General features: G+C 37.0%; 1 protein-coding gene across 1 annotated transcript; it reads left to right on the top strand.

The window, feature by feature from the left end:
• Positions 1 to 357: 357 nt before the first annotated feature.
• tspan11 (tetraspanin 11) lies at positions 358 to 27,651 on the top strand. The gene is made up of 8 exons (XM_066669241.1): positions 358 to 497; positions 3,963 to 4,063; positions 9,652 to 9,843; positions 13,879 to 13,953; positions 16,088 to 16,192; positions 16,973 to 17,131; positions 18,170 to 18,256; positions 26,088 to 27,651. Exons 2-8 carry the CDS (start codon positions 3,977 to 3,979, stop codon positions 26,145 to 26,147), a joined length of 765 nt encoding a protein of 254 aa, XP_066525338.1. The 5' UTR covers positions 358 to 497; positions 3,963 to 3,976; the 3' UTR covers positions 26,148 to 27,651.

Raw genomic sequence — 27,651 nt, 5'->3', positions numbered from 1 at the left:
TTTCCACCCACTTCCTCCCTGCAGCTCAAAGGCCTTGCAAGTTGATGTGATTTGTTCCTTAGGTTTATGATGTAAGAAACTCAGGCTTTCTGTCCATTTAAGACCGTCTTTGAAACACTGCAGTTTCAAACTGGAAAGTTTCAGGCACGTCCTGATATGTATTCTAGCTTATATATTGAAAAACAAAACAAAACACACACACATATATGAGCATGTTAACAAGTTTAAAACTTGAACATTGAACACTAGTGTGGGGTTTTAAATAGTTCTTCAGGTAGTAGTGATTAGTTTGTGAAGTGGTGACAGTGGGAGGAGCAGCCATCTTCATCCTCCTCCTTTTCCCCCAGTTGCAGTGACCCTGCTCTCCTCATCGACTGGACACGGCGCCGCTGCTGAGGACTTACACTCACATATATATATACTCTCTCTCTCTCTCTCACACACACACACACTGTAGTCGCGTTTTCTTAGAAAATCTCGGATACGACTTGTTCTGGGTGAGTTCTTTGGGCGGACTTTTCACTTTTACCTCTTTTTTTTTGTCCAATCTATAAATTAGCGATTGTTCTGAACGTTACTTTCTGGCACTTTCCTCACGCACGCGCCGGAGAAGTAGCAGGTGTTGAAAGAAAAAAAGCAAAGCTAAACACCCATGTCTCCATTTTGGAAACTTTAACTGTACATTTACCTGTAGTTCTGCCCTTACAGCGGCGAAAGGTAGTTTATATATAACTGTATTCATGATAAACGTTTGAAGTCGGGGACGAAGCGCTGTAGCCTCTGAGCTCGGTGTTTTTTTTACTGTTGCGAATGCGTTGTGCTCGAGCGGGGATAAGACAGACATTTTAGCGGTCAGATGTTTTACATCCCGTTTGTGGGGGGTTAAGGTTGTTTTCCATCATATGACCATGAATTTGCAAGCTACGTGCGTTTTATAAACCCTATATCAGCTCGCTCTGAATGAAAGGAAACTGCGAGGGTTTCCGGTGAAAAAAATCTGTAGCTCAGCATTGAGCTACAGAGCCAGAACCAGAGGCCCGGCCCAGATATCACACTGGCTATAACCGCCTCCTCCGCCATGTAGTACTACAACAGATTCATCTTAAATTCTGACCTGAGATAAACAGTATTCCCGCCATAAGGCCCTCTATAAAGTGCACAGTTTGTGAGGGGCAAACAACAGACGACCTACTCTCAAGCCCCTGTTAACTTTAAAAGTTAATTAAAGCTTCCCTCCAGTTATTCATTAACCTAAAAACAAATCTGTTCATTAAAATTATATATTTACAGGTTATTTCAAAGAAACCCAGTGGTTTAAGATGTAACTGTACCCCTTCACCTTCATTCAGTTAGGTGTGAAACATAACCCCTGGTACTCGCCTGCAGCTCGAAAAAAACCCCACTCCACAAGTTTACAAGGTTTTTCCCCTAAGATTTATGACGTAAGAAACCCTGGTCACCTAAGTTCAGGAGTTTGAGTCTTTAGAACATCTCTTTTAAGCTGAAATGCTTAGCAATTGATTATTAATGTGCACATTACCTGTTACTTGTACTGCATACAATACCACATGGACATGTTAACATTGTAAAACATTGATTTTTAATGGAGGGGTTTTAAAGTTAGACTAAATACAGCATTAATATAAACAAATCAGAAAATAGTGTAACTAAATTTTGCTTTTATCTCCACAGTATCTGATATCAACAGCTCTTAAGGGCAACTTCCTCAGCATAGACATGCCTTGTGAATGAATATTGGTTATTTATGATAATTGATCATAATTGTCATATGGCAGTTATCACTTACTGTCACTACAATAAAATTCTGTTGGAAAAATCTGGTAGTAATGTTGCTTATGGAAAATGTTTAAGCGCCTACTAAAACATATTTAAGAAGGAAAAAAAATGTATGTCATTAAATATAAAAATCTGTTTTGGAAACTAATCAGACTGGCTGTAATTTTTAGTCTCTATGTTAAAGAGGAAGTTTTTTTTTTTTTTTTTTTTTCATCTTTAGCAATAGATGCTACCACTTTAGATAATCACTGAAGCCATTTTAGCAAATTATAAACAAATAAGTGAATGCATATGAATGTGTTTTTACTGTCTTTGAACACCAACAATGTTTCAGTCACCAGTGTGAATCCCGTACAGTTCTGTGTTCTATGGCTGATGTACCAAACACACACTTGGGATCATTTGAGGAGTTTAAATGCTAATCGGCTTCCAGAATTATATTTTAGCTTCCTGTAATGTTATTTATAGTTAGACGTCCTGTTAATATAACCTTTTAGAAAATAGAGTAAAATTTCAGCTTAATTTTGGTTATTACAAGTTTAGATATTAAACTGAGAGAGAGTCCGGACTCACAATGTGGTAAATTTATGAACATTCTGTGGAAACATAGTTTATAACGTCAGTAACGTCAGAGTAAATAGGTGGAGCTGAAGAGGAGGATATTAACAAATCCATTGTTTTTTGAGACAACATAAATGTATGTATTTAGGATATTGGTGGAAAGTGTTTTAAAACTTTAAAACAGTAAAGAAATGCTGTATTAAATGTAGGCTTTCCATAATTACTTTTTAGATTTTAGTAACCTACATTAATGGAAGTTTACTTTCTGTGTTATTTTTCAGAAATATGTATTTATGTATAATGTCATGCATGATTTCATATTGAGAATCACGTAGAATATACAGCCTTTTGACTGCAAATAGACATTATTTATCTTGTACAGAAAATCTATATTTATTGTTCAGAATAAGGAATTCTCTTCAGGGAGCACTTTCTCTGATTACTCCAGAGATGTTGGAATGGCTTTCTCCACTTTTCAATAACAGGCAGGAAACCAATAGATCATCCATTTACTCTCAGCGAAATATGTAAACATAGATTATATCTGCTGAATATGAATGTGCTTTCTGCAATGAGAACGCTCTAGGCGTCTCCTGGATGAGCCGTATTGTTATAGAATATAATACTTTATTTAAAGCTGCTGAAAATGTCAGTCACCATTGTAATGACCTGCATCCATCTGTGTTTCTTTAAATTTAAAACCACCTCCATGGACTTTGTGTATTTTGTGTATGTGTGTGTGTATTTTCCAGCATATATTTTTGAATGTCCCTATACACCATTATTTCTGAGGCATTATTTGGCTGTTGTTTTGACACAGTGCTTTCACACTTAGCACTCAGATGGTCCATGTCACTCGAATGCAGAGGGAGTGTATGGGCCACAGCTGCTAATTAAAATGTCACTGCAAACAACAGCTTTTGACTGCTGTCTCTCCAATAAAAACCTTTCAATGGCCTCTTATTGCTTTTGTCTTTGATGTTTGCCACCCCTTCCTAACATCCATCTTTCTCTTTCTCCAAAATGCAGTGCCCAATCTTTATTAAATTATTATTTCAGTTAACTCCATCTGACTTTTCTGTAGTGTGACTTTATTTTGTTTATTTTTTTTTGTACTTAGACAAGAGCAGAAGACTTGTTGCTTATAATGTGAAATGTGACTGTGTAATGCATATTGAAAGCAAACATTACTCCTTTACTGTAGAATGAGAACTCTTAGAATGAGGAACAGGTGTAAGACTGATTTATAAATTCTGTAGTTTTACAGGTACAATATGGTTAAAAAAAACCTTCCCAAATGAAGGCAAGCTGCATTTTTATGTGGTTTTAAAGCTGATTCATACTGATCTCTGAACAAGTGACTCATTCAGTGCAAGGCATTTCTTTCCTTCCCACCTTCAGCATACTTCAGTGTATTATAATTACTAAAACAATAAACATGGCTACACAAGATGTGACCAATTTCTGATCTTGCAAATTGGGTTTGATTGCTTGTAACCTTTTTATGAGCAAAAACTTGGATGTTGAATAAACTAATAATTTGAAGACATCTTGGTTAATATTCTTTAGTTTTTACAGTGTGTATCTATCTTTCTCCCTCTCAGGTTGAGCAAAAAAGATGGGGAGCATGTATAAAGATGACCAGGATGACTGGATAACAGTGTGTCTGAAGTACCTCCTCTTTGTCTTTAATTTTCTCTTTTGGGTAAGTCTGCACTGTGAATGCTCCTCAAGCTGCAGTTTTTACCACTTTATCAGTGTTACTTAGAGTTCCAGCTGTCTTATGTTTTAGCGTGCTGCAGATAGAGTAGGGGGAATTGTGTGATGTTTATATTTTTAACTGTCTCATTGCAGTTTTGAACTATGAAACCTGACAGAGAGAGAGAGAGAAATAAAGAGATGGAGCGAGAGACAGAGGGCCCTGTTTTAGTTTCAAAATAAGGCATGAGGACCGTGGTACAAATGTAGCCTAATAATTTGGTGACTTGCACGGAAGCAAACATCCAATACAATGTGTGACAGATCAGTACCAGGTGGAAGGTTAGGATCCATAAGCAGAACTTCTATAGGAACAATGTGCAAACACAGGTACAAAAGTCAGGTAGAGAGCCGGAAAAAATGGGCCCATGTTCAAAAAGAAAGAGCAAGGTGTCAGAGAATCTACAATGTGAAATCTAATAATACATTTTTAAATGTATGTAGTGTATTTTACTTGTCACACCCCTTGGTTGTATGTAGTTTTTCATTCCCCCATATGAACAAATGGCATAAACTGTGTGTTCATTACAGCATGTGTACTAGGTTGATATGAAGGGCATTGTTGCTGGAGGCACACAAATAGAACCCAGAAATAAGTGAGAGAAAGGGGTTAAGGAACCCTTTTAAAGTTGTGTATGTAAGTTAGGAATAGCCGTGATGCCTCTTAGAGCCTGGTGCTGGTATGAGTATCTGTGATAAATTACTGAGTGCTGAAAAAGGGTGAAAACCACATGTGGAGTTACACTGTGTGTTTCTATGCAAGTGTGTTTGATTTTGCCTCACTGTCAGTTACGCTGTAGGGGTCCCGACTCATAACTCTCTTCACTGCTCCCCTCCCTCTCTCTTTCTCTTCCAATCTTGTAGTGCAGCTGCTCATGAACTGGGACAGCACCCTCTAGAGTTGAATCTGTTTGTGGAGTTTTTTTTTTCCATTTTCTTTTTTATTTTGGGGGGGGGGGGCAGCAAAGACAGAAAGCACTAAGCTCGCATCATGTTTTGTACTTTCATTCATTTTCATTGTCATACAAATCGGAGTATAGCGCTAGACACAACCTGACACTTATCCTTGGTGAATTTTGACAGTGTCAGGAAGAGGCTTTGCATAAATCCATAAAGAAGACCCCGGTGACCTGCACTCAGGAAATGAAGGCAGACACTCCTTAAGACACAGTTCATAATAGATCACACATCTGTTCATGAAGCAGCACCTTGTCAAGTGAAACATGCTGTTTGAAGAAAAAGACTGTCTTCTAGATCAGTGGTCCACAAGTACATGCATATGCCTTTTAAGTCTGTAACATCTGGTTAGAATGTGGTTTAATTGTTTATATTAGAAGGGACATATTATGAAAAGAAAAAAAAATCACTTTTTCAGCAAATTAGCACTGGATCTGGAGACTTCCAACCCACAAACGGCATTTTTGGGCGGCACGGTGGCTTAGTGGTTAGCACGTTCGCCTCCCAGCGCTGGAATCTTGGGTTCAAATCCCATCTGGGTGGAGTTTCCATGTTTTCGCTGTGTCTGCGTGGGTTTTCTCCGGGGTCTCCGGTTTCCTCCCACAGTCCAAAACATGGAGGGTAGGTGAATTGGCTTCTCTAATAACTGTCCTGGTGTGTGAGAGACTGAGTGTGTATGTGAATGAATGTCTGTATGTGTGTGCCCAGATATGGATTGGCATTCTGTCCTGGGTGAAATCCTAGTGCCCGATGCAGTCCTCCAGGTGGACGGTCGTTCCTGGTTGAGAGTACGCTGTGCGTGTTTGGCTGCTGCTTCTCACCAGTGTGTGTGTGGATTGAGTGTTCTGAGCGTTCTGAGCAGTGTAGATTGTAAAGCGTCCTTGGGTGTCTAGAAAGGCGCTATATAAGTGTAAAGATACATACAAACAAACAAAAAAAAACCCTCAATGATTTTTTTTGTGGCCTGCCTAAAGTTGAAAACATTGGATATAACAAGTCACATGAGAACATCAAAAGAAGTTAAAGGGTGAACGGAAATAGGTGTACTGATAAAACATGAGTTGTGGCTTTTTCTCATATAAATGGGAAAATTCTAAAACTGGTCGTTCTGAACAGGCCTGTTTATACAGGGGGGATGATGCTGTGTTCTTTGATCCTTGTTGTATTTTGACCAAAGCATGTCACAGATTTTCCATTAAGACTCCAGGGAGCTGGGTTAACTTGTGGAAAAATGATTCTAATTTGTCCCCTTCAAAAGGCATTCTGTAAAAACAATACAATGTAAGATTTGTCTTTTTTCTTTGTCTCCTGAGCTCTCCCTTCTTCCTATTACAGCTCCCTGGACCATCACATTCATTTGGAAGCTGTAATTTTTAGGTAGAAATACTACATAGTGTTCCTTGAAATGAGAAGTAATGAACAAGTATTCAATATTTATTTTAATAAAAAAAAAAAAAATGATTTGCCATGCTTAACAAATATGTTATTACTTACAATGTCAGCCTTGAGGCTAAGGCTTTGCAATGAGCAGAAACGATTAGTCACGTTGTAATTCATGCATTCATAGCAAGTAGTTGATATTAGGTTGAAAAACACATTTTTGTATGATCATGTTTATGTTCGGCTTTGTGGGTTTTTGCTGTTTGTTTGTTAGAATATTGCATTTGTTCACATAAGCTGCCAATTTCTTCTAACTGAAACCATTTGAGCAAATACCAGCTTTGTCCCTTTCATGCTGTACAGTTCGTGAAGACATTTTTCAGATGGCATCAGATGAATCTTGGGGTCTTTCTGGCAGTGGAGTGGGCAGAAACACTGCAGTGTGTGGTATGCAGGGCAGCTCCTGTACAGAAGCCCCTGGAGTGTCTTTGTAACACTGGTTTTTGTTTAGGCCAGGGAGGAGAGCAAATAAAAGTCAGGAATGACTTCAGAGGAATTTCCTCAACTTACAAAAGAAGAGGGAATAGGTCAGAAAGGAAAAATAGACTAATGCCTCTCAGTGACAAACAACTGCGAGGGTGTGTTAAGGCTTAGAATTTGAGAATCCTTATGTTTGACTACTATTCAGATGTAATTATACAATTACATGTATACATGACAAATAATCTATATTCGGGATTCGCCGATGTCAGATAATATTGACCTTTTATTGACAATAATGTATTGGCACTGTAGCCTGTTTTTGAGAGTGTAAGTATTAAGACAACCTACTTATCAGGAGTGTGTATATCAAGATATAATATTCTCTTTGCATTGTGAGCTCACTAGGTTTTGAAATGCTGATGCTTTCCTAATAGTTTACTGGCCACTGACTCCAGACCTCCTCAACTTTTTGTGTTGTGGGTTACTTAGATCAAACTTAAAGTCAGATTGATATCAAAAATGGAAGCTGTTAAAAACACAAGTGTGGAAACCTATAAAATGCTCCAGAAACACATTAGATTCAGTGTTTTTTGCCAGGACTAAGAAAGGTATTGGCCATTGTCATATAACTGAATAGTGTTTCCTATGTTTGCTCAGTGCTGCGTATAGGACCACCCGAAATCTGGTATTATTTGGGTGGTGGATTATAGCACTGCACTGATATGTGGTGATGGCAACATGTTGCCAGTGTGAAAAGTGGTTCAGACAGTGTTCCTGAAATTTTTAAACACCGTAGACAAATATGTTTGGTCCACCTTGTATATACAAAGTCAGAGGTAGTAGCTCATCTGTTGCTTCACAGTTTGTGTTGGTTATTCTCTAGTCCATCATTGGTTAAATGATGCTGTTCGTAGGACACTGCTGGCTGGATATTTTTGATTGGACGACTATTCACAGTGAGGGGTTTAAACTCCAACAGCACTGCTATGTCTGATCCAATTATACCATTACAACACACTATGACATCAGTGGCACTGCAGCACTGAGAACAATCCCATAATACCATAATAAAATCTGTTGTCTTTTTGTGGGTTATGATCACAGAACAGGGTGATGGGGAGTTAACAAAGCTTGCAGAGCAACAGATGGTCTATAGTCAGTAATTGTAGAACTATCAATTACACCTCTGTGTTAAAGGCAACGTTCATGATGTTAATGGAAAAAAAAAAAAAAACTTTATAAAATTCTGAGGATGTTTCCTTGCTATTTGCTTGCTCTCCAGTTGGTTTCCATGCTTGAATTTGGTCTAATGTGTTACGAAGCCTCTGTGTCTGTAAATGGCTAAAAACACAGTTATGTTATGCCTGGTATACTAGGCTTTCTCATGCTCTGCTCTGCACCATAGGTGGGTAATATAACTTGTTTTTGCTATTTTGTTTTACCTAACGTGGACCTGATGCCAAATTTGGGAGAATTGCATGAAAGAAACACAGACTAAAAGTGCTACAAATCTAAATAATTCTACATACTTGAGTTTTTGTGGTAATTCAAACACTGAATAAAAACTTGAGCCAAAAAAAAGCTAAACTTTAGCCAAAAAAAAAAAAAAGTTAAACTTCAGCCAGTTACAAACAAATGTCATTTCTTCCTTAAACACACAATTCCACTGTCACGCACTCGTCCTGTCATGCCTGTTTTCCCCGCCATGTGCTCTCTCTGCACATGGCTCTGTCTATTATTGTCCATGTCTCTGCCCTTGTCCCGCCTTTGATCCGCCTCCTTGTCCTTAAGCCTCGTTATCTGTTTCAGGTGTGTCTCGTCTGTTCATGTATTTAAGTCTCGTCGTTTTGTTTCATTCTCATTCCTAGTCATGTCATGTTGTTTCTTTCCCGCTCCAAGTCAAGTCGTTTTGTTTCCTAGTCATGTCGGTTTGTGTCTTTCTTATTCCTAGTCACGTCGTTTCGTTTCTCTCCCTTGCGCCCAATGATTCCAGGTAGGCTCTGGACCCACCGCGACCCTGAACTGGATAAGCGGTTACAGACAATGAATGAATGATGAAAAATAAAAAAATATTAAAATAAACTACCCTTTAAGTTCTCAAAACATAAATCAAATGTTTAAAATTGAGGTATGACATCTAATTGTTGCATCCATTTCCCAATCCATCAGTAGAAAACCACCATTGAACCACTGACCAGATATTATTTGGATGTTGTATCATTTGCAACAGTAACAGGAACATGGTGCATTATCACCTATAGGTACATCTTCTGTAATGATTGGTAATTGATAGGTGCAGAACTGTTGTGCCTAACCTCTTTCTGCAAGAATAACAAGGAAGCTCACCTCTCTGTAACTGCTGAGAAATTTGAGAAAATTTATTTATGAAAAATATTTGAGGAATGTTTTTAATAGTTCAAATGGAAGGGTAGTTTTGTGCTTCATTGATTGATGGATGATTGATCATTATACTTTTTTAAATCTCTTGACATAAATTCCAGTGAAAAATCTCATGAACTTCTGTTGCTTTGAATTATATACCTGTCCATGTAAATATATTCCGACAATTTATGAAGAATACTAATACATAGAATAAAAACTGAGGGATTGAATTTTATAGCTAACTGAGTATTCTGTTTATATTGATTGACTGAAGTGTTTTTAGTTTATACTTTTAATTCATTTTGCATGTATATCTTTTGCTCTCTCTCTCAGATGGGTGGAGGTGTGGTGATGGGGGTGGGTATCTGGACTCTGATTGATAAAGGAGATTACCTGAGCTTGTTGGCCTCCAGCACGTTCGCTGTGTCAGCCTACATCCTCATCCTGGCTGGTGCACTGGTCATGGTCACTGGATTCCTGGGATGCTGTGCGGTCATCCGTGAGCAGAGAAGTCTCTTGTCCACGGTAGGAATGGTCTAATTGAGCCATGAACTGCTTATTTGCTCACTGGTTAACCCTTATAGGATGGGAGTGTCCTGACCACTACAGAGCAGGGTAAAATGGGGATAGAAAAAGGTGGACTACAGTCTGTTGCACTTGGGTTGGGCAGTATAATGGTAATACCATATACCGTGATATTTAAAAATGTGGATGGTATCTCAAAATGGCACTATTTATTAGGTGTGTGTGGTGTGTCAAATGTTTTTTCTGTGTCTAAGGACACAGATAAAAAGTTCATTCATGTGTATTTAAGAGAGCCACAGAGAGGGGGTGCTGTGGGAGCTCACTGACTGGTGATGTCACAATCTGAAAATGGGTAGGGAAAAAAACACAAGCCCAGTAGCCCAAAGCAGTTGTGAGTTTAATGCTAAGTTTGAGATAAAAGAGAGTGGAATGAAGCTGTAAAAAGTCAAAGTACTCAGAAGACGCTTCACGTGACTTTATGCTCACAGGTATGAGGCTTTATCTGGTAAATGTGTGTTTTGAACCTCAGTTCACAAAACCTTCTGCTTAAGTGTGCTAAACCACAAGTGCCTGTTAGCTGACCAGCTATGATTCTAAACAGTGTAGAACCATCTTATTTTCAAATATTTCTGTATATTACCAGTCACTTAAGTTTGCTTTCTCATGAAGCTCACACAGCCCAACAGTGTACAATCTCACCCCCCAGTCCACAGTAATACTGTATACCATGTTAATATTTTGAGAAGGTTTGACGTTATGTTAAATGTAGATATCGCCCATCCCTGGGTAGAACTACAAAGTGCTGCTGTATGGTCAGTGGAACCGATAAAATGTACAATGACTGTAGATACAAGGTAGGTGTTCCTAATCCATTGATCATTCCATCTTTATTTCATCGGTCACTCCTGCGCTTGAGATACTTTAAAACTTCACTGAATACTTTAAAAATGATCACTGATCATTCGTTTTATATATATATTAATGGCCATATTATATTTAATGGATATTTTAATGGGTATAATTTAAAAGCTTCTGGTTTAGGAAGAGTTTCCTGTCCCTCTTCTGATGGGCTGGCCAGTCACTGTCTGCAATCCAGTATCTCATCTGCCCTGACAGATGAGATTAAGGACATCTGCTTGAGAGAGAGAGAGAGAGAGAGAGAGAGAGAGAGAGAGAGAGAGAGAGAGAGAGAGAGAGAGAGAGAGAGAGAGAGAGAGAGAGAATCAGAAAGTAATAAAGAGAGTGAGAAAGAATGAGAGGGAGGGACAGACAAAGGAACAAGGTTGTGACTCCCACTGCAGCTGTGCTATTTATAGCCAGCCTTCACTGTGATGCATGACACTCAGGAAAAGGTAGGGCACCACTTCTGAGTGTTTCTGGCTCTCTTTTGTGTTTGTGGGTTTGTTTTGCCATGTTTAGGTGAGAGTGATTTATGGAAGCAGCACCATTATCTTCAGAGAAGGGTGATCTGAATGTCATTTAGTGAGAGGCACGTTTAGTATTCCCCTTACATAAGGGAACTACTGTCCTTGATTTACATCTAATCATAAATACACACACACACACACACACACTTTTGTTTTTATGCATTTAGGGCCACAGACACACTTTTGCCACGGTCAGAACACAGCCAGCAGCTGTACTGCTGTTTGATTGGCCTACGGTTTGCTATCCCCTTTGTAAAGCCTTTGTCTCCAACCTGGTTGACAAGCTGACTTAATTAGCCTTGCATGTGTGTGTGTGTGAATGCGTGTGTGTAAGCTGACTGTTGTCCTGAAATCGCCTTTGTTTCTTTCTGTCCTTACACATCAGTTACACCACTCTTTTTCATATAATTAGTATAGCCTCCTTGCTTTTTTGTTTTAATTTTCTTTTATTTATTTTCTGTTCATTTATGTTGTGTGTGTGCGTGTTTGAGTGAGCTCTGTTAGATATCTGAGCTGCACGTTAGAAACAAGCTAATTAACCTCTTACCACAACTATATAAATATTACTCCCAGCGGGAAGAACAAAGACAAGCACACACACAGACAAACATAGACACAAACACTTAATGATAGTGCAGGTGAGAGTTAATGATAGTGAAGGTGCTTATGCAATGTCAAATTAACGTGTTTATGTCTGTGTGTGTGTGTTCTTTCCCATGGGAGTAACACACATAGTTACAGTAAGAGGCTGATTAGCTTGTATCTAATAATACAGAGTGAGGAAATAACAAAAGTCCTGATTCTTTTCTCAGTCCTACGTCTCCTTGTTTTCTTAAATATTAGTCTTTGAATCCTGTTTCTGGGTGAAACATGCCACTGATCTAATAAAAAAAAGGTGTCAAAATACTTTGTTGATGTTTGTTGCACAGAAAAAAAAACATTCAGAACTAAAAGATGAAATCATTCAAGCCCCAAAATCATTGCCTAAAATAAAGCCACAAATAGAGATTGCACTGCAACAGAAATATCCGGAATATTCAGTTAAAGTGCTATAGAAGTTGTGCCTTAAGTTTTTGATTAAATGCAATGAAATCCTCAAAGTAGTGTTACATTTAAAGTATTAATATACTGATAGTGAATATTAACAATAAATCCTTCACTAAAGACTACAAGCTGTTTCTGCATCAAAAACTGGACAAACTCCTTTTAAATATATTTAATTTCAGAAGTAACATTGTGTGAGTGGGTGTCCACAAACTTTCACACGTACTGTAACCCAAGCCAGCAAAATTGTGCTTGAGGTCGTTCAGCTCAGTTTAGAGATTTACATTGTAAGAGAAATGCAGGTAAGAGTCTGTCAATATTAAAGGATTCAGCATATAAATATAATTGAATCCCAAATGCTAATGCACTAAGAAACCACTATTAACAGGAGTCAATATTGCTTTATATAAAAAAGGCATTATATGTTTTGATACCTAGGAAGGAACTGAAAGTGGATATTATACAAGATATGAATTTATGACTTTAATAGCTTTACATTACTTATTTTATAGTTTTTGTTTTAAATAATTTCTGTAAAGAACTGAATAAACCTTATATAAAAAAGTTAATAATTATTACTATTATTATTTTATTGTATTTATTTAATGAGAGTGATGGAATGTCTAATACCTTTGGGAATAGTTTAATGGGTGATTGTCACTCATCCAACATCAATACTTGACCATACTAAAATTTTATGTAGCTGAATTCAATCAGATATTCACAGAGATGTTCCAATACATGGTGTAAAATCAAATAAATCCAAAAAGTTGGCGATGACAATGATAGGAACCAAAGAGATGACGAGATATTCTTAAGTTTTACAATACGTATGTTCATTAGAAGTTGGAACAGTAACCTTGTTCTGTTCTTGGGCTAGTTTTGTGTGTAAATAAAGTTTAAATAACCTTAGGTAAAATATTAATTTAAGACTTTAACAACCTGAGTTAATTAGTAACTACTGCCAGTTATTCGGTAACTGCTATGAGAGTAATATATTCAGTTATATGCTAGAGTCAGAGTTATTTATATAATTTTCAGTCAAAATAGGCATTAAGTACTTCCCATATTGTGTTTTGTGGCTGAAATGTCTTGACTTCCTGTTATAAACTCTATGCATTTTAAGTGGCACAAAAATTTGCCCTCACCTTAAAAAACATTAAGCTGTCATTTCCAAAGGCAGGCCATAGGCTGTTATCACACTGTTGTGTTTCTCTGTCTCTCTGTCTCTCTGTCTCTCTCTCTCTCTGTTTGTCTCCACCTTTTCGTATTCTCTAGTAAATCATGATGAATTAGCTGTAGTTCATACTTTTTCTAGAAGAATGTCACTTTGTCTTTTTCATATTCCTTTTTCAGGCCTTTCTTTTCTTTCCGGCTTGAATTATTTGATTTTGTGTAAACAGCTAATTTTCTTTATATTACACAACTGAGTGTGTGTAAAATTTTCCATGCTTGTTGTGTATGTTGGAAGAGTCATTACAGTGAGGTAAATGTAACAGTTTGTGTGCAATAGGAGCTTGTGATACTTATGAATGTTTAATTTTTTGTTTCTGTCGCCCTGTAGTACTTTTCCTGTTTGCTGCTGATATTCCTCATTGAACTTGTGGCAGGAATTCTGGCATATGTGTATTATCAGAAGGTGAGCCATCAGACATAAATAACACACTGTCATGGCAAATACTGCACTGCACTGACATCAAACACACACTGTCATGGCAATATTTCACACATTTTAGAGCATATATACACCAATTAACTATTCTCATTCAGCAGTGACACCGAGGGCTTTAAAAACTCCAGCAAGCCTGCTGTGTCTAATCCACTTGTATCAGTGCACAACACACACACAACACACACAAAACACCACTTTGTCAGTGTCATTACCGAATGATACACCACCCAAATTATCCCTGCTCTGTGGTGGTCCTGACCATCAAGGAACAGGGTGAAAGGGGGCAAACAATTTGTGTAGAGCAATAGATGGACTACAGTGCTCCTGTGTGATCAGTGAAGCTGGGAGAATGGACAGTGAGTGTAGAAAAAAGGAAGCGGTCTTGATTTTATAATTGATCTGTGTATCCTCGCAGTTCACTATATGAGAATCACCATCCTTCAGTTTCCATTCCCTGGCCATTTTATGAGGGCTGTTTTCATTCTCTGTGCAATGTATACATGTGTATTTACATCAGATGTCATGCATTTTTTTTTGGGGGGGGGGTGGGGGTCAGTTAACTACTCCATTTCTGACCATGAGACTGCTAATGACCAGATAATATTTGAGTGTTGGCTTTTACAAATTTGACACAATGCTAAGGGTAGATTTTTTTCAATTATGTGAAAAATGATGAAAATACCCACAAGGTTTTATTTTTATGATAGCAATTTTAAACATAATTGCAAATATATTACAAATAAGTATGGCTTCACTAAACTGTTCTTTCCTTCACCAATTTGCTGTTTATTTCCCACACATCCGTTATTTTCAAGCGTGGGCCTTGTGGACATGGTGCTAAATCTGTCAACAAGCTGAGTGGGTTACTGCAGCATGTAAACTTTTAATAGGTAATGAAAGGAAAGGTTATTTAAAAAGCGATACAATTTGTTAAAAAGAATGGGAGAACCTCAATGGAGAACCCAAGTCCAACACATTTAAACTTCAAAATACATCAGGAACAGGGCTTTCACATGCCACACTGTACCTGCTAATCTCAGAGCTTCACCACTCAAATATCCTGAATGTCTCTTTGGCCAGAAACTGAAAACTTTTTTTTTTTTTTTTTTTTAAACAGAATTTGATAGGCGGCACAGTGGCGCAGCAGCTAGTGTCACAGTCACACAGCTCCAGGGACCTGGAGGTTGTGGGTTCGATTCCCGCTCCGGGTGACTGTCTGTGAGGAGTTGGTGTGTTCTCCCCGTGTCCATGTGGGTTTCCTCCGGGTGCTCCGGTTTCTTCCCACAGTCCAAAAACACACGTTGGTAGGTGGATTGGCGAATCAAAAGTGTCCGTAGGTGCGAGTGTGTGTGTGTGTGTGTTGCCCTGTGAAGGACTGGCGCCCCCTCCAGGGTGTATTCCTGCCTTGCGCCCAATGATTCCAGGTAGGCTCTGGATCCACCGCGACCCTGAACTGGATAAGCGGTTACAGATAATAAATGAATGAATGATGAATTTGATAATGTCAGTGATAGAAACTGTATAAAATAAGAGCAAGGCCCATTTGTGAACTATTTGGTTATATGTGAGTGAGTGAAAGGTCATTTTACATGAGGTGCTTTCTATCAAATTCTTCCACATTATTTCCTAGTTAATTATGATTTTGCCATTTAATTCAAATTTTGCTCCAACAGAAATGACAGTTAAAATAAATGCGGAGATTTAACTTAAAATACAAAAAAGTTAAAATAAGTCCTTAACTGAGTATTTTCATATTCATTATGTATTTATTATTATTATTATTATTATTATTATTATTTCAAGTCTTCTACAGGCTTCTTGCAGGACCTTTAATTCTAGGCTCACTGTTCCACATGGCAGGGCTTTAAGAGAGCAGAGTGCTATGCTTTTCCACACTTAGTGAAAAGTGCACTAGCTGCTGTGATAAGATCTATTTAAGAGATATGACAGCTTCATCACAGTCTTTCTCGCTCTCACACTCTCCTACACCTCTTGACTGTCTCTCACCCTTCTGTTCCCACTCTGTTTTTCTATCTTAATATGAATCCCTTGCTCTCCCTGCATTTATATTTTATACTGCAACCTTTTTTATCTTCTTCAGTTGAGCGAGGAACTGAAGCAGCACCTGAGTGAGACGATGACAAAGAACTATGCTCAGCCAGGGAAGGAGGGCATCACTCAGGCAGTGGATCGACTGCAGCAGGATGTAAGAGAATCTGCAGTCTCAGCAGCTCTCTGAAACGAACCGCTCTAGATATAAAAAAAAAAACAAAAAAACAAAACTGGGCCCAAAAGAGGTTTAATGTAGTAATTTGGAGAAAAATCTACTTTTCAAATCACATTCTTGCCTCGCGTCACACCTATTTTTATTACGTAAATCCAAATAAACTTGCTTCTGAGACACCAACAACTGTGTGGCATACGAACAGTTAAAATAAGAACAATCACAGACAAGCTCAAGGGTTCTGGATTGCTGTTACAACATTTATAAAAAGCACTCATTATTGTTGTCCAAAATGATTTTGATAGTAGAACATTATTAACTGGGAGTTTTTCCCCTTTGTTGGAATCAAAGCCTCTTCTGTTCTACAGTTTAACTAGGCTTTACACTAGATCCTGATCAGGAACTCATGTTTTATGATACAAAATGTATTGTAGGGTGCTTCATCAGAACACGGTTACATTGCTCAAATCCCAAGGTTTATGATTGTCTACTACACACTAGGCCTTTTTGTTCTTTCCAGATTATCTCACTGTACTGCATTGTAGGCTTTGGTTTATAGATGTATACTGATTTAGTGTAAAAGTAAATAAGCACATTTTTGGACATAAAACATGTCTTTGGTGAGATCATCAATTTGGTATAACATATAAAATAAAACACACTAAAGGTAGTTTTTCAATTAACGTTCTTTTATATTGCTGGGCCCCTTTGTTATTTGCAATGCACAAACATGACCCCCCCCCCCTCCCATTTACTATTCAGTTCAAGTGCTGTGGGAGCAACAACTCTTTCGACTGGCAGAGCAGTGTGTACATCCTGTCCCCAGAAGCGAAGAAAAGGGTGGTTCCCGACAGCTGCTGTAAGACCATAACTCCACAATGTGGATATAGAGATCACCCTTCCAACATCTACAAAGTGGAGGTGGGTGTTGAATGTGAATTCTATTCTTATTTCCATGAAATCTCAAGTTATTAAATGAGGGAAAACAGTCCATCTGAACTGCTGTTACATGACTGAAACTTGGATATCCCTGCTCTAACTTAATGCAAGACTTAATACATCACCAGGGAGTGCTTTGGATTAGGAAGCTTCGGCTGTAATTCTAGCAGGTGTTGTGTTAACGTTATAGTGGCCCCAAGGGCCTAAGAGGAAGGTGTTGATGCTAGGATTAACCCCAGCTGGAGTGCAGAGATTTCCTTCCATGCATAAACCTTGCAAAAACTTCATTAGTTACACAAGTAGAATTTCCCAGAAGTATAACTTCATTAAAACTGCACAATATTGACAGAATATTAGTATTGGGATTATTCTGTTAATAAACTGATATTGATTTTATTATATTAATAATTATAACAATAATTTATGCTAATAGTTAAATGTTTTGGTTTGAATATATCCAGCTTTATCAAAATTTAACTCAAATAAGGCCAGATTTATTTATATTTGGATAAAGAATCACAACTCAGTATTTTTGCAGATATCTCATCATTTTTTTTTTTTTTTGTTTGGGTTAATATTAAATTCCTACCAATGTCTGGAGTGTTCTCACACATTGCATAAATGTGCCCGTTCTGCTCTCAGTCATGTGTGCTTTGAATGGAGAATGTCATCTATAATTTAGTCAGAACGACAAGAGGAGCATAAAAGTACAAAGTACCTCTTATGTACAGAAGCCATGTTCTGCCAGTGATTTGAAGGGGAAAGCTCCCTGGAGTGAGAATGAGATAGCCTTTATCTGGTAAATGCAGGAGGGAGCATCTTAGCAGGGCCTTCTTCGCACAGACTTAAAAGCAAATGCACTGCCAAGCTTGCAGAAAATACTTGTACACACAAAAGTAGAGTAGATATAGAGCACCAAGGAAACCCGCTATCGTGCCAGCTACAGACCAGCACAAAGACCAACACAAACACACATTGTCTGTAGCTATATGCAGGTTAAAGTCTTGGTGTCTTTTACAGGGCGGATGTATCACTAAACTGGAGCAATTCCTTGCTGATCACCTTCTTATCATTGGAGCTGTAGGGATAGGTGTCGCCTGTCTACAGGTAATTCAGAAAATCTCTTAATTCAAAATTGCATTTGTTTATGTTTAATGCTAGTTTAGCTAATATGTTTTTTTTTTCTTTTGTTGTGCTAATGGTAATGACATTAAATGTAAAGATAGTTCTTACAAGTTCTCCTTATGCAGATATAATGATTATTTTATGTCCACTCACATCCGAAGCTAAATGGCATATGTTTAGTTAAAAATACAATTGTAAATGAACATTTGCATAGATGTGCCATTTTTAATTTCTTCAGTGTGGAGGATGTTTTGCATACATCTGTTTACAAACATTTTGTAAATGTTTTTATTTTAACGAAACGTGAATGTCTGTTTTGGTTGATAGATTTTATTTATTTATTTTTATTATTTTTTATTATTATATATATATTTATATATTTATTTTATATGATTCTAGTTTACAGGAAAAGTGGTTATTAAAAGTCCATCCTGACATGATGCTAATGTATGTGTACTTTAATATTTATGAGCACTTACCGTGAATCATGGTCCTAAATCAAGACACTAATGCAATGCAGCTAATGACAGCAAGGTCTGGTCATTTTTGTACAGAGAAAGCAGGTGAGAGAGAGAACGAAAGAGAGACTAAGTGCATGTTTAGTTCTTGTATTTACTGTGGAACTGCTAAGTGCTATTGATCTGTTTGCTGTGAATAAACTCCAGTGAAATGTGATGCTCGTTCCGATCCTGCAAAGATCTCTTTCTGAACTTGAATGAGGGATGTAGACTCCTCTATGAAGACCTCTGGGTAGCTTCACACAGTCCATGGAGGAAAACATGGAAAGGTTTGGGCTTGCTAGGTCAAATAACAACATGTAATATGCTAAAAGTCCCATTTGTGGTAAAACATGTACAATCTTTCTGGCTGTTATATTTTAAAAGCAATAAAAGTGGTTATATCCTCCACGGACAGTGGGAAACTACCTAAAGGTATTTATACAGGAGTCTGTGTTTATATATTGAAAGCGTTACAGCTCCAGGTTTCTGGGGTTGTGGGTTACTGTCTCAGGTCAGTTTGTGAGGAGTTTGTTGTGTTCTCCGAGTGTCTGTGTGGATATCCTACAGGTATTTTTTTTTCTTTCGCAATCCAAAAACAGGTGGATTGGCTGTGATTGGCTGGATGTGAGTGATTAAGTGAGTGCATATTGCCCTGTGATGAACTGGTGTCCCTGTTGTGCACCCAGTGATTCTGGATAGGCTCTGGATTCGAAAAAGCAGTTCCATAAAATAAATGAATGAATTTATTTTCAGTTTATATATCAGTATGTTGAACTGATTGTTGGTGTCCTCTATCTAGACCCAAACTTCCAAACCAAGAACCTTTTAGGAATCTCCTGTTTTAAGAGCATGAGGTCTATAATGTGAGCATGCCAATTACACTCCGTAATTATAGTGAATTTAAGCTTAGCTATTTTTGAGCTGTTGTGTCTTAAATTGAGCCGTTTCTAGGTCACCACTACCTACAAAGAGTTGTACTAAGAACAGTGTATTAGTTGATAATAAATCACGTCTGCTCAGCTAACAACACTATAACTCTCCAGGTTCTTCAGGTTCACTGGGAAACAGGTCATGTGATCAAGTTGCTGTGGAAACATGGGGTTTGGCAGTTAATAGCAGGCTAAAAATAAATCCTGCAACAAATTAGTGAAATGATTTTACAGTAAAAACCTCAAAGTGGGCAGAAGCACCTCCCGAGAGAGTGCAGTAATTAAACTGAAGCCCTTCAGTGATCTGTCATTATTATGCTAATAAAACACAAGTGCTGCTCCACTGAGGTCAAACACATTCAACCATTAATTTCAAGAAAAGTGGGCTAGCAGGCACACACAGGTTTTACAAGTTAATCTCTAATGTTTAGCTTTCATTTGTTTTTATTTCATTGTATTTTTGTTATAGACTAATCTGTAAATTGTCTGTGTTGCTGTATTTGTTTGGTCACTGATCTCTGTATTTGTTTGATCTCTGTGTGTATGTTTGCATGCAATATTTATTTATTTATTTAGTATGAGTGACATGAAAGGGGGGTGCATCAAGAAACTGGAGTAGATTTAAAGATGATTTAAAGTAGCTGCAGAGATGCACCGTTTATTAAAGAAATATGCAGACCGGGAAATATGTAAACAAAAGAAGAATAATGATCAGTCAAGGAAAAACTACAATTGGATAAACAATAACTAAAGGTAAAGGTAAACTGAGACAATAAGAGTATCTTTCTTTGTTTACACTCTTATTGTCTTGGACAGAGAAAGGAAAAAGTAAGAACTAAACCTCAAACAGAGATAAAGAAACTCGGATACAAACCATGCCCAACAGTACAGGCTAAAATATCTAAATACAGCCAGAGACAGACAATAGTGTTAAATAATACAGCGACAGACAGGACAGTCTAGATTGGGAATTGCAAGGGACTGAATGGTTAACATGGTCTCCTTAGTCCATTAGTCTAAATACAAAGAAACTACACTAGAGACTGAAGACTAAGAACATAGACTCAGCAAGACGGGAAGCTACTAGACAGCAGAGGAAATTAAGGAAAACTGACAGGACTGATAAGAGGGGAAAAAAAACAGGACTAAACTAAGATGAGAGACACAAAAGAAACTTAAAAAAAAAGACTAAGGAAAACTAAGGATGCTTTCACACGTCTTGTTTTTCTTCTGGACACTTGGACTTTTCAGTTTAGTCTGAACCAGAATGGCATGTGTGAAAAGTGCCTTAGACCACGGTCCAAACCAGGACCAAAAGAGGTGGTCTAAGTCCAGATCAAATTCAATCAAAGTTCCCTTTGTGTTCAGTGTGAAAACACATTTTTTTGAATGGTTCAGTCTTTTGGATCAATTTTAAAGTTAAAGCAATATAAAGGACAGAGCTGGATGTGAACAGGTGATTTATTTCACTACGGTTTACTCCAAAAAGAGCAGCAAACCTTTCATTTTCTTGTAAATTCATTATCAGTACAACACCAGTCTCCTTGTGGTTTGGAACAAACAATTAATCCACCAGCCCAACACATTCAACCACTTATGGTGGAATGGAAAACGTGAATAAGGTGTGGATAAATAAGTAAGCAGTGTATGTGTCTTAGCTATGAATAAGCAGAAGTAGTAGGTATTACATAAATCTGTTCATTCAGAAGCATGCCCCATACAAACCAGTCAGTGTTAAGTACAGGCAGCCCATGTTTTTGAGGATGGCAAGACATAGGAAAGCCCTTTAGTCTGCTTTTAGTCACATTTAGTAGTGTAAAACTAAAATGTACACAATGTAACAAAATAAGACAATTTTTTCCCCAGATGTTCATGTGTGAAAATGTATTGGAACATAACAGCTACACAAGAAAGCACAAAGCTAGGCACAGACTCGAGATGAACATGTCAGGCAACCAGGATAATTCAATATGGAATATAAAATGACACACAAAAAATGTCACAAATGGAACCTAATCAAGACATGTGACACAAGAAACATGAGAGCAGCAAGATCACATCACTAGGGAACACGTGGAAACAACCAGGAACCAAAATAATAATAAAAAAAAAAAGACGCAGAACAGAACAGAGCACATGCTACAGTGATGTGTGGAATAATGATGACTAAATTATCTTTTTAAACGCATTAGGGACTAAGCATGTTTCCCCATTTCTGAAAAAGAAAAGCTTACTTGAAATGTGCTTGGTTTCTTTTGTCTCTCTCACAATGCCCTAAACATATATTTTTGAAGAACTTACATTGTTCAAAGTTTCTGGTAATGTGTTTATTATGGTTATAGGGGTTAAGTGTTTTAAAACCAGAAGTGCTTTATACTGAAACCTAAAAGAGTAATGGAACCACTGATTTATGTGCAGTAACTATATAAATTTAGATCCACCTATATTGGCATTAAAGAAAAAAATCTAACATTTCTAGAAGGTTGTAAATCCAGCCAAATAAGTACATAGTAGATATGGAACATGGTCTTTATATGGATTTGTCAAACATACATATCTGTCCAATACCTGTTGTATATATTGTTTTTGTCACAATGTCTTAGTTTTGTCCAGTTTCTTCTAATTCTGCCTTTCTGTGGTCTGTCTCTCTCTTTCTCTATCTATCCCTCTCTCTTATTCTCTTCTCTCTTTTCATGTTGATCTAGTTGTTTTATGTGTGTGCACATGTGTGTGTTTGTGTCCTGTGTCTGTAGTTAGCGGGAGCGGGGCTCACAGCCTGCTTTATTTATCTGCTTTATAAAGAAGAGGAAGAAGACTTCTCAGACGTTTGATTGAATAGTGCCACTATTTGACTCCTGCACAACCAAGAGGGGACAAGGTCTGCAGTGTGTGTGTTTGTGTGCAGTGCATGTTATTGCGGCATGTTGTCATCGTCTCATCATGGCTGTGCTTTCAGAATGTGAATTCAAGACTGCAGGGAACACACTGACAACACTGCCTTATCTAACTCCTTATACGGCAACACAACTCTCACCAGAGATACTGTACATAACACTCTCTCTTTTGAGTGATACAAGTTTATTTATTTTTTTTTTTTTGGGCAATTCAACCCTGGTTATAAAGATATGTAGAGTTTTGCAGTAGCATTAGATTTTTAAAGGAACTCACAGTCATACAAATAGTAATGATTTAAACCTGTAGCTGTGATTAAATTTGGCACTTTAATAAGCCTTCTGTTTCATATTTAGGTTATTATTATTTCTTTGAAATAATGAAAGCATTTTTTCTGGAAAAACTGCAATTTTTAAAAATCTAATATGGTTATTGTTCAGATAAATTACTTGAGTTAGCAAAGTGACAGTGTCCAACAAAATATATATATCCATATTTTTGTTGATTAGTTGATAATTTGAACACAGTAGCTGTCATTCACACTGTGTGAAAATTTCATGATGATTGGACCAATAAACTTGCTCCAAAATTACCTGGAATAACATCTTTTTAATGCGTTTTTTCTACTATAAAGTTATTATTTTGGAGATGTTTTTTCTTTGAACGGTGATATGTTTGCGCCATACTATGTCAAGTTTATTTTTGAGATTCAGTAGAGTATCAATGGATTTGTAGGTACCCCTCGTTCATTAGATCCAATGATGGTTCTTCTATAAAGATATTATTATATGTGATCTTGTATACTGTTTATATAAATATTTAGGCTTTCTTCACTACTATACCATTCACATTGTTCCTTTGAGACACAGCCTGAGGAAGAACTGTAAATTGACAGCCCATTCAAATTCTTTTGTGCTGTTGGTTCTTCCAGTAAGCCCGGACTTAAGGTTGGAACTCAATGAACTGTCGATAATCATGTCCTTGAAGGCTGTCTGAGCACACTGTGTGCTGTCACCCCTTTCTCCTTTGTAAATTAGTGATCTGAATAGATCTGATGAATTTCAGTGAATTTTACAATAATTGTGTTGATGCAGTAATAGAAGCAAGTTCAGTCGCATAATTGAGCGAAGCCTTTTTGTCCCACAATAGGATGGAGGGATCCATTTATTTTTCTAGATCTGAAAGATGTAGCTCTCACATTCTCATAATGCATCTATGATTTCTTTGAGCTTTTAGCCAGCATTTAAATTAGCAAGTACTCTAGCACAGATTCCATGCATTCAGATGTTTGTTTATCAGGTATATCAGGTTTATTTATATTGCATGGAATGCAATTTGTAACAAGATTATCAAGCTTAATTTTTCCAAGTATAAACCCACCCACACCCACACAAAAAAAAAAAAAATATATATATATATAAAAAATAAAATAAAACAAACCAGCTTTATTATGGTCACAAGCTCTGTGCTCACTTGCATGCTCAATTCTGACACATGCCACCTAAAAGTACCCGGCTTCGGTTTGCGGCTTAGCCAAACTCTAATAAGTGAATCCTAATTTTTGTACCCTGGCTTGTAACCGTAGTCTGACAAACTCATTATTGAAATTTTTCACAGTAGGCTGCTCTTTTTTTCAACTTATTCAAGTTTAGTATTCATGTAAATCATCCAAACAGTTTTATATTTTAGTAGCTACTCTCCTCCAAAAGTTACATAGTGCAGTTTCTGCTGTACTGGTTCTCGAGTAGCAACGACAGAGGCCCTTCTCACTGTTACAGCTCAGTGAAGCGTCACGATGATTTAGAAGCTGTACTTGTAAGGTAAAAATATTACGTAGTTTTCCTTTAAAACGCAAAGCATTTTTGGATTCACACTTTGTGTACTGTGACACCAGAAGGGATGAATGATGAATTGAATCTTGCTTTTTGAACTAGATTATTAGGAATGGATTTCTGATTATTTTGTATGTGTAGATATATTCTGATTGCGTTGAACTTTTGTTGGTAAATTGATGATCATGTGACACATCATATGATTATTTCAGATTTTTAGAGCTGAAAATGGCACAAGCCAAAACTTGTCTGCCGTATATTAAAAGATTTAATCAGCTGTTCTAGGTGCGGGCCTGCATGTTCTATAAGAATGGTCACAAACACACATCTGATCTGAGTGGGATGGGTGGGAAATGAAGTGGCTGAAAAGCAACAGATGGGCTACAATTAATAATTGTACTTGTGACATATAGACTTTTCTCAGTAATGTACTGCAAAGTGCACACAAGTTTATTTCCATCTGGATTTCTGTGGTTCCGTTCCCAGATTTCTCCTCTTTCAGGTCTGTTCTATGTCTGTGTTTTGTGGGTAGGAGTGAGCTCCATCACTTTTATAGAAACAATCGCCCACTAAATACTCCCCCTGGATGCGGCTACAGGCTGTACAAAACACACCAGTTACTTTTTTTTCCCTCTCAGGGATATGGATATAGACCTATTTAGATTGATTTTAGAAAACACTGACAAAAGCTGTTCTTATTTTGATCCACCTTTTTCCTTCTAAGTATTTTCTTAGCCTGTCTCCTTCCTTAAGTGCCTTGAAGGGTCTATTGATATTCTTTTACAACTCTCAAAAAGCTTAGGTGCTGGTTTTTAGGACACACTATCTAAGGAAACACTTTCTCAGGAATTGCAACATCCTCCACTAAAGTTAAGATTGCATTTGTGAATCAGAGCCAGTCCACAAGCACTTTGACAACACTACAAAATGTGAATTGGTAATTGAATGTTTACAGACTATTCTCTATGCTTCAGTCTAACAACTGCTCTATCCACTCATGCCCATACACACAGACTCCCACACATACTAATTGACCCAGTTACAACACTGCTGCCATAATGGCTGCTTTACCCTTCGGTTCCCATAGTAACTGTATGCTGCTCGATCTCTTCATCACAGGCTTCCATCAGGAGAGAGCTTCTACGACTACACCCATGTACACATGTAACCAATCTGAAGCACTGTTTAAAGACTAGCACTTTCCTCTACTGAAATGCACTGCTAACATCGAGCATTTTTGATGTATTATTTTCCTGTTCATTTTCTCATGAGAATGTATGCTAAACTCAATTTGTTATTTGTGGTCTCTGTTCTGTTTTCACATTTGAATTTGAACTATGACAAACACCATTCATTCAGTCCATGGGCCCATAGATGAAGGAAGAATTAACTCCACCAAATAAATTACCTCTATAAATTTAACATCCAGGTTTCCATTTGTAATACAGGGCAATTGAGCAGGATTTAAAAGTTTCTACCAAAATAAATGTCTAAAATTCACCTGTGGGCTTGTGTCATAAGTGGAACTGATAATAATTAATATATATATATATATATATATATATATATATATATATATTTATAATTTTTTTTGGTGTGTTTTTTTTTTGTTTTAGATGTCATCATATACAGTGTTTTGATGTGTGTATGTGTTTTTCAGATATGTGGGATGGTGTTTACCTGCTGCCTGCACAGACGGATAAAGCTGGACCCGTACTGACCCACCATCGTGACAACTATGGGTCACCCCAACTGCCTGCTGCCCACACACACAAACACACTACTTCTTTTCAATGCTTAAACTGCATGAATATGCCCATGGCTCCAAAAACTGAAATGGAGAGAATTTTTTTTTTTTATTCCTTATTTTAACAGTTCTCTCTATTTCAGTGTGTTTGTGGCCAAGAGTCTTACCTTTTTGTATGTGGGAGTCTGATCTAGGATGTAGCGGAATGATCCGATTTAAATGAGGGAGGATTTCTAGTCTCAGTTTGGCCAAATAATCTCTTTAAAACATTTGAGGAAATCTATTTTTATTCCTGTGTTCTTATGAGCTATATTTTATATTTAAGACTATACGTGCTGGCTTAAAGGAATCTCCATTTATACTTCTGTTTATTCTGAAGTAAACTTTAATTCCTATCTGGAAAACTGGCCCTAAATGTCTGTTGGTAGCAGGATAAAGTTGATTCTTATGATACTTGCTGTCAGTTGCTGGGCACAAGAACTGGACCAATGTAGTGTAGTTGTTAAAGGTATTCACTCTAGTATTTTCTTAACAAAAACTACTGATTTTAATATATATTCAAATATTTTCATGTCATTAGTTTCACAAGGAACTTGGAATTCTAAATGTAAATGATTCTTTTGCCAGATTATTTACTGTTGTCAGTTATACATGAAGAATATGTGTACAAATAATACTCCAGAATAGTATTTTCCAGAATGGATACTCAAACTCAGAGGCTTGTTCACATCTCATTACATATTCCTGATTCAGAAAAACAAATGTCCCAAAATTGTTCTGTGTCTGTGCACACTGATTTAAGGCATTCAAAAATTAAGAGAAATATTTCATTCAGATTTCCATTCAACCTAAATGTAGTCTATAGGCTAAGACATCTTGTCTGGAGCTCCAAGGCTAAGGATTTTTTTTTTAAAACATCTTGTGACATACTTAAGATATTTCAGACATTTTATGAAATTATTTTTCTATTAAAGGTAATATATTCTTTAAAAATTCCTTAAGACTAGATACAAAAGAATCACTCATACACACAGTACTGTGCAGAGGCACCTAAGATAATGATATATGTTTAAACTAATGCCTTCTCAATAAGCATGGTGCTTGTATAAAATTATATATAATCACAGTAAATACAAAGAAATACAACAAATAACAAGAACAGATAACAAATAAGAAATATATGATTTTAGAAGTAGTAGGAGTGAGTGAGTTGGAAGAACAATGTTTTGTTCAGATTTTCCTTGATTGCATGAATTTGTTAAATCAACAGCACACATTATTTAAAATCGTTATTAACCAGTAAAACTAGGTATTGGATGATAACCTCAAATAATACGGACTGCCACGAGGAATTAAATCAACACATTCACACACAGAATATCATACTTACTGGAATAATGTTATTTGTTTTTATTCTAATGTTGGGTGTTATTTTTTGTTTGTTAGTTTTTTTAGCAAATAATCACTGCTCAGATAA

Source organism: Hoplias malabaricus, chromosome 4 (assembly GCF_029633855.1).
Source record: "Hoplias malabaricus isolate fHopMal1 chromosome 4, fHopMal1.hap1, whole genome shotgun sequence".
In the NCBI taxonomy this organism is placed as follows: Eukaryota; Metazoa; Chordata; class Actinopteri; order Characiformes; family Erythrinidae; genus Hoplias; species Hoplias malabaricus.
Note: the sequence above shows the minus strand (reverse complement) of the source record. Positions and strands in the feature narration are given on the sequence as shown.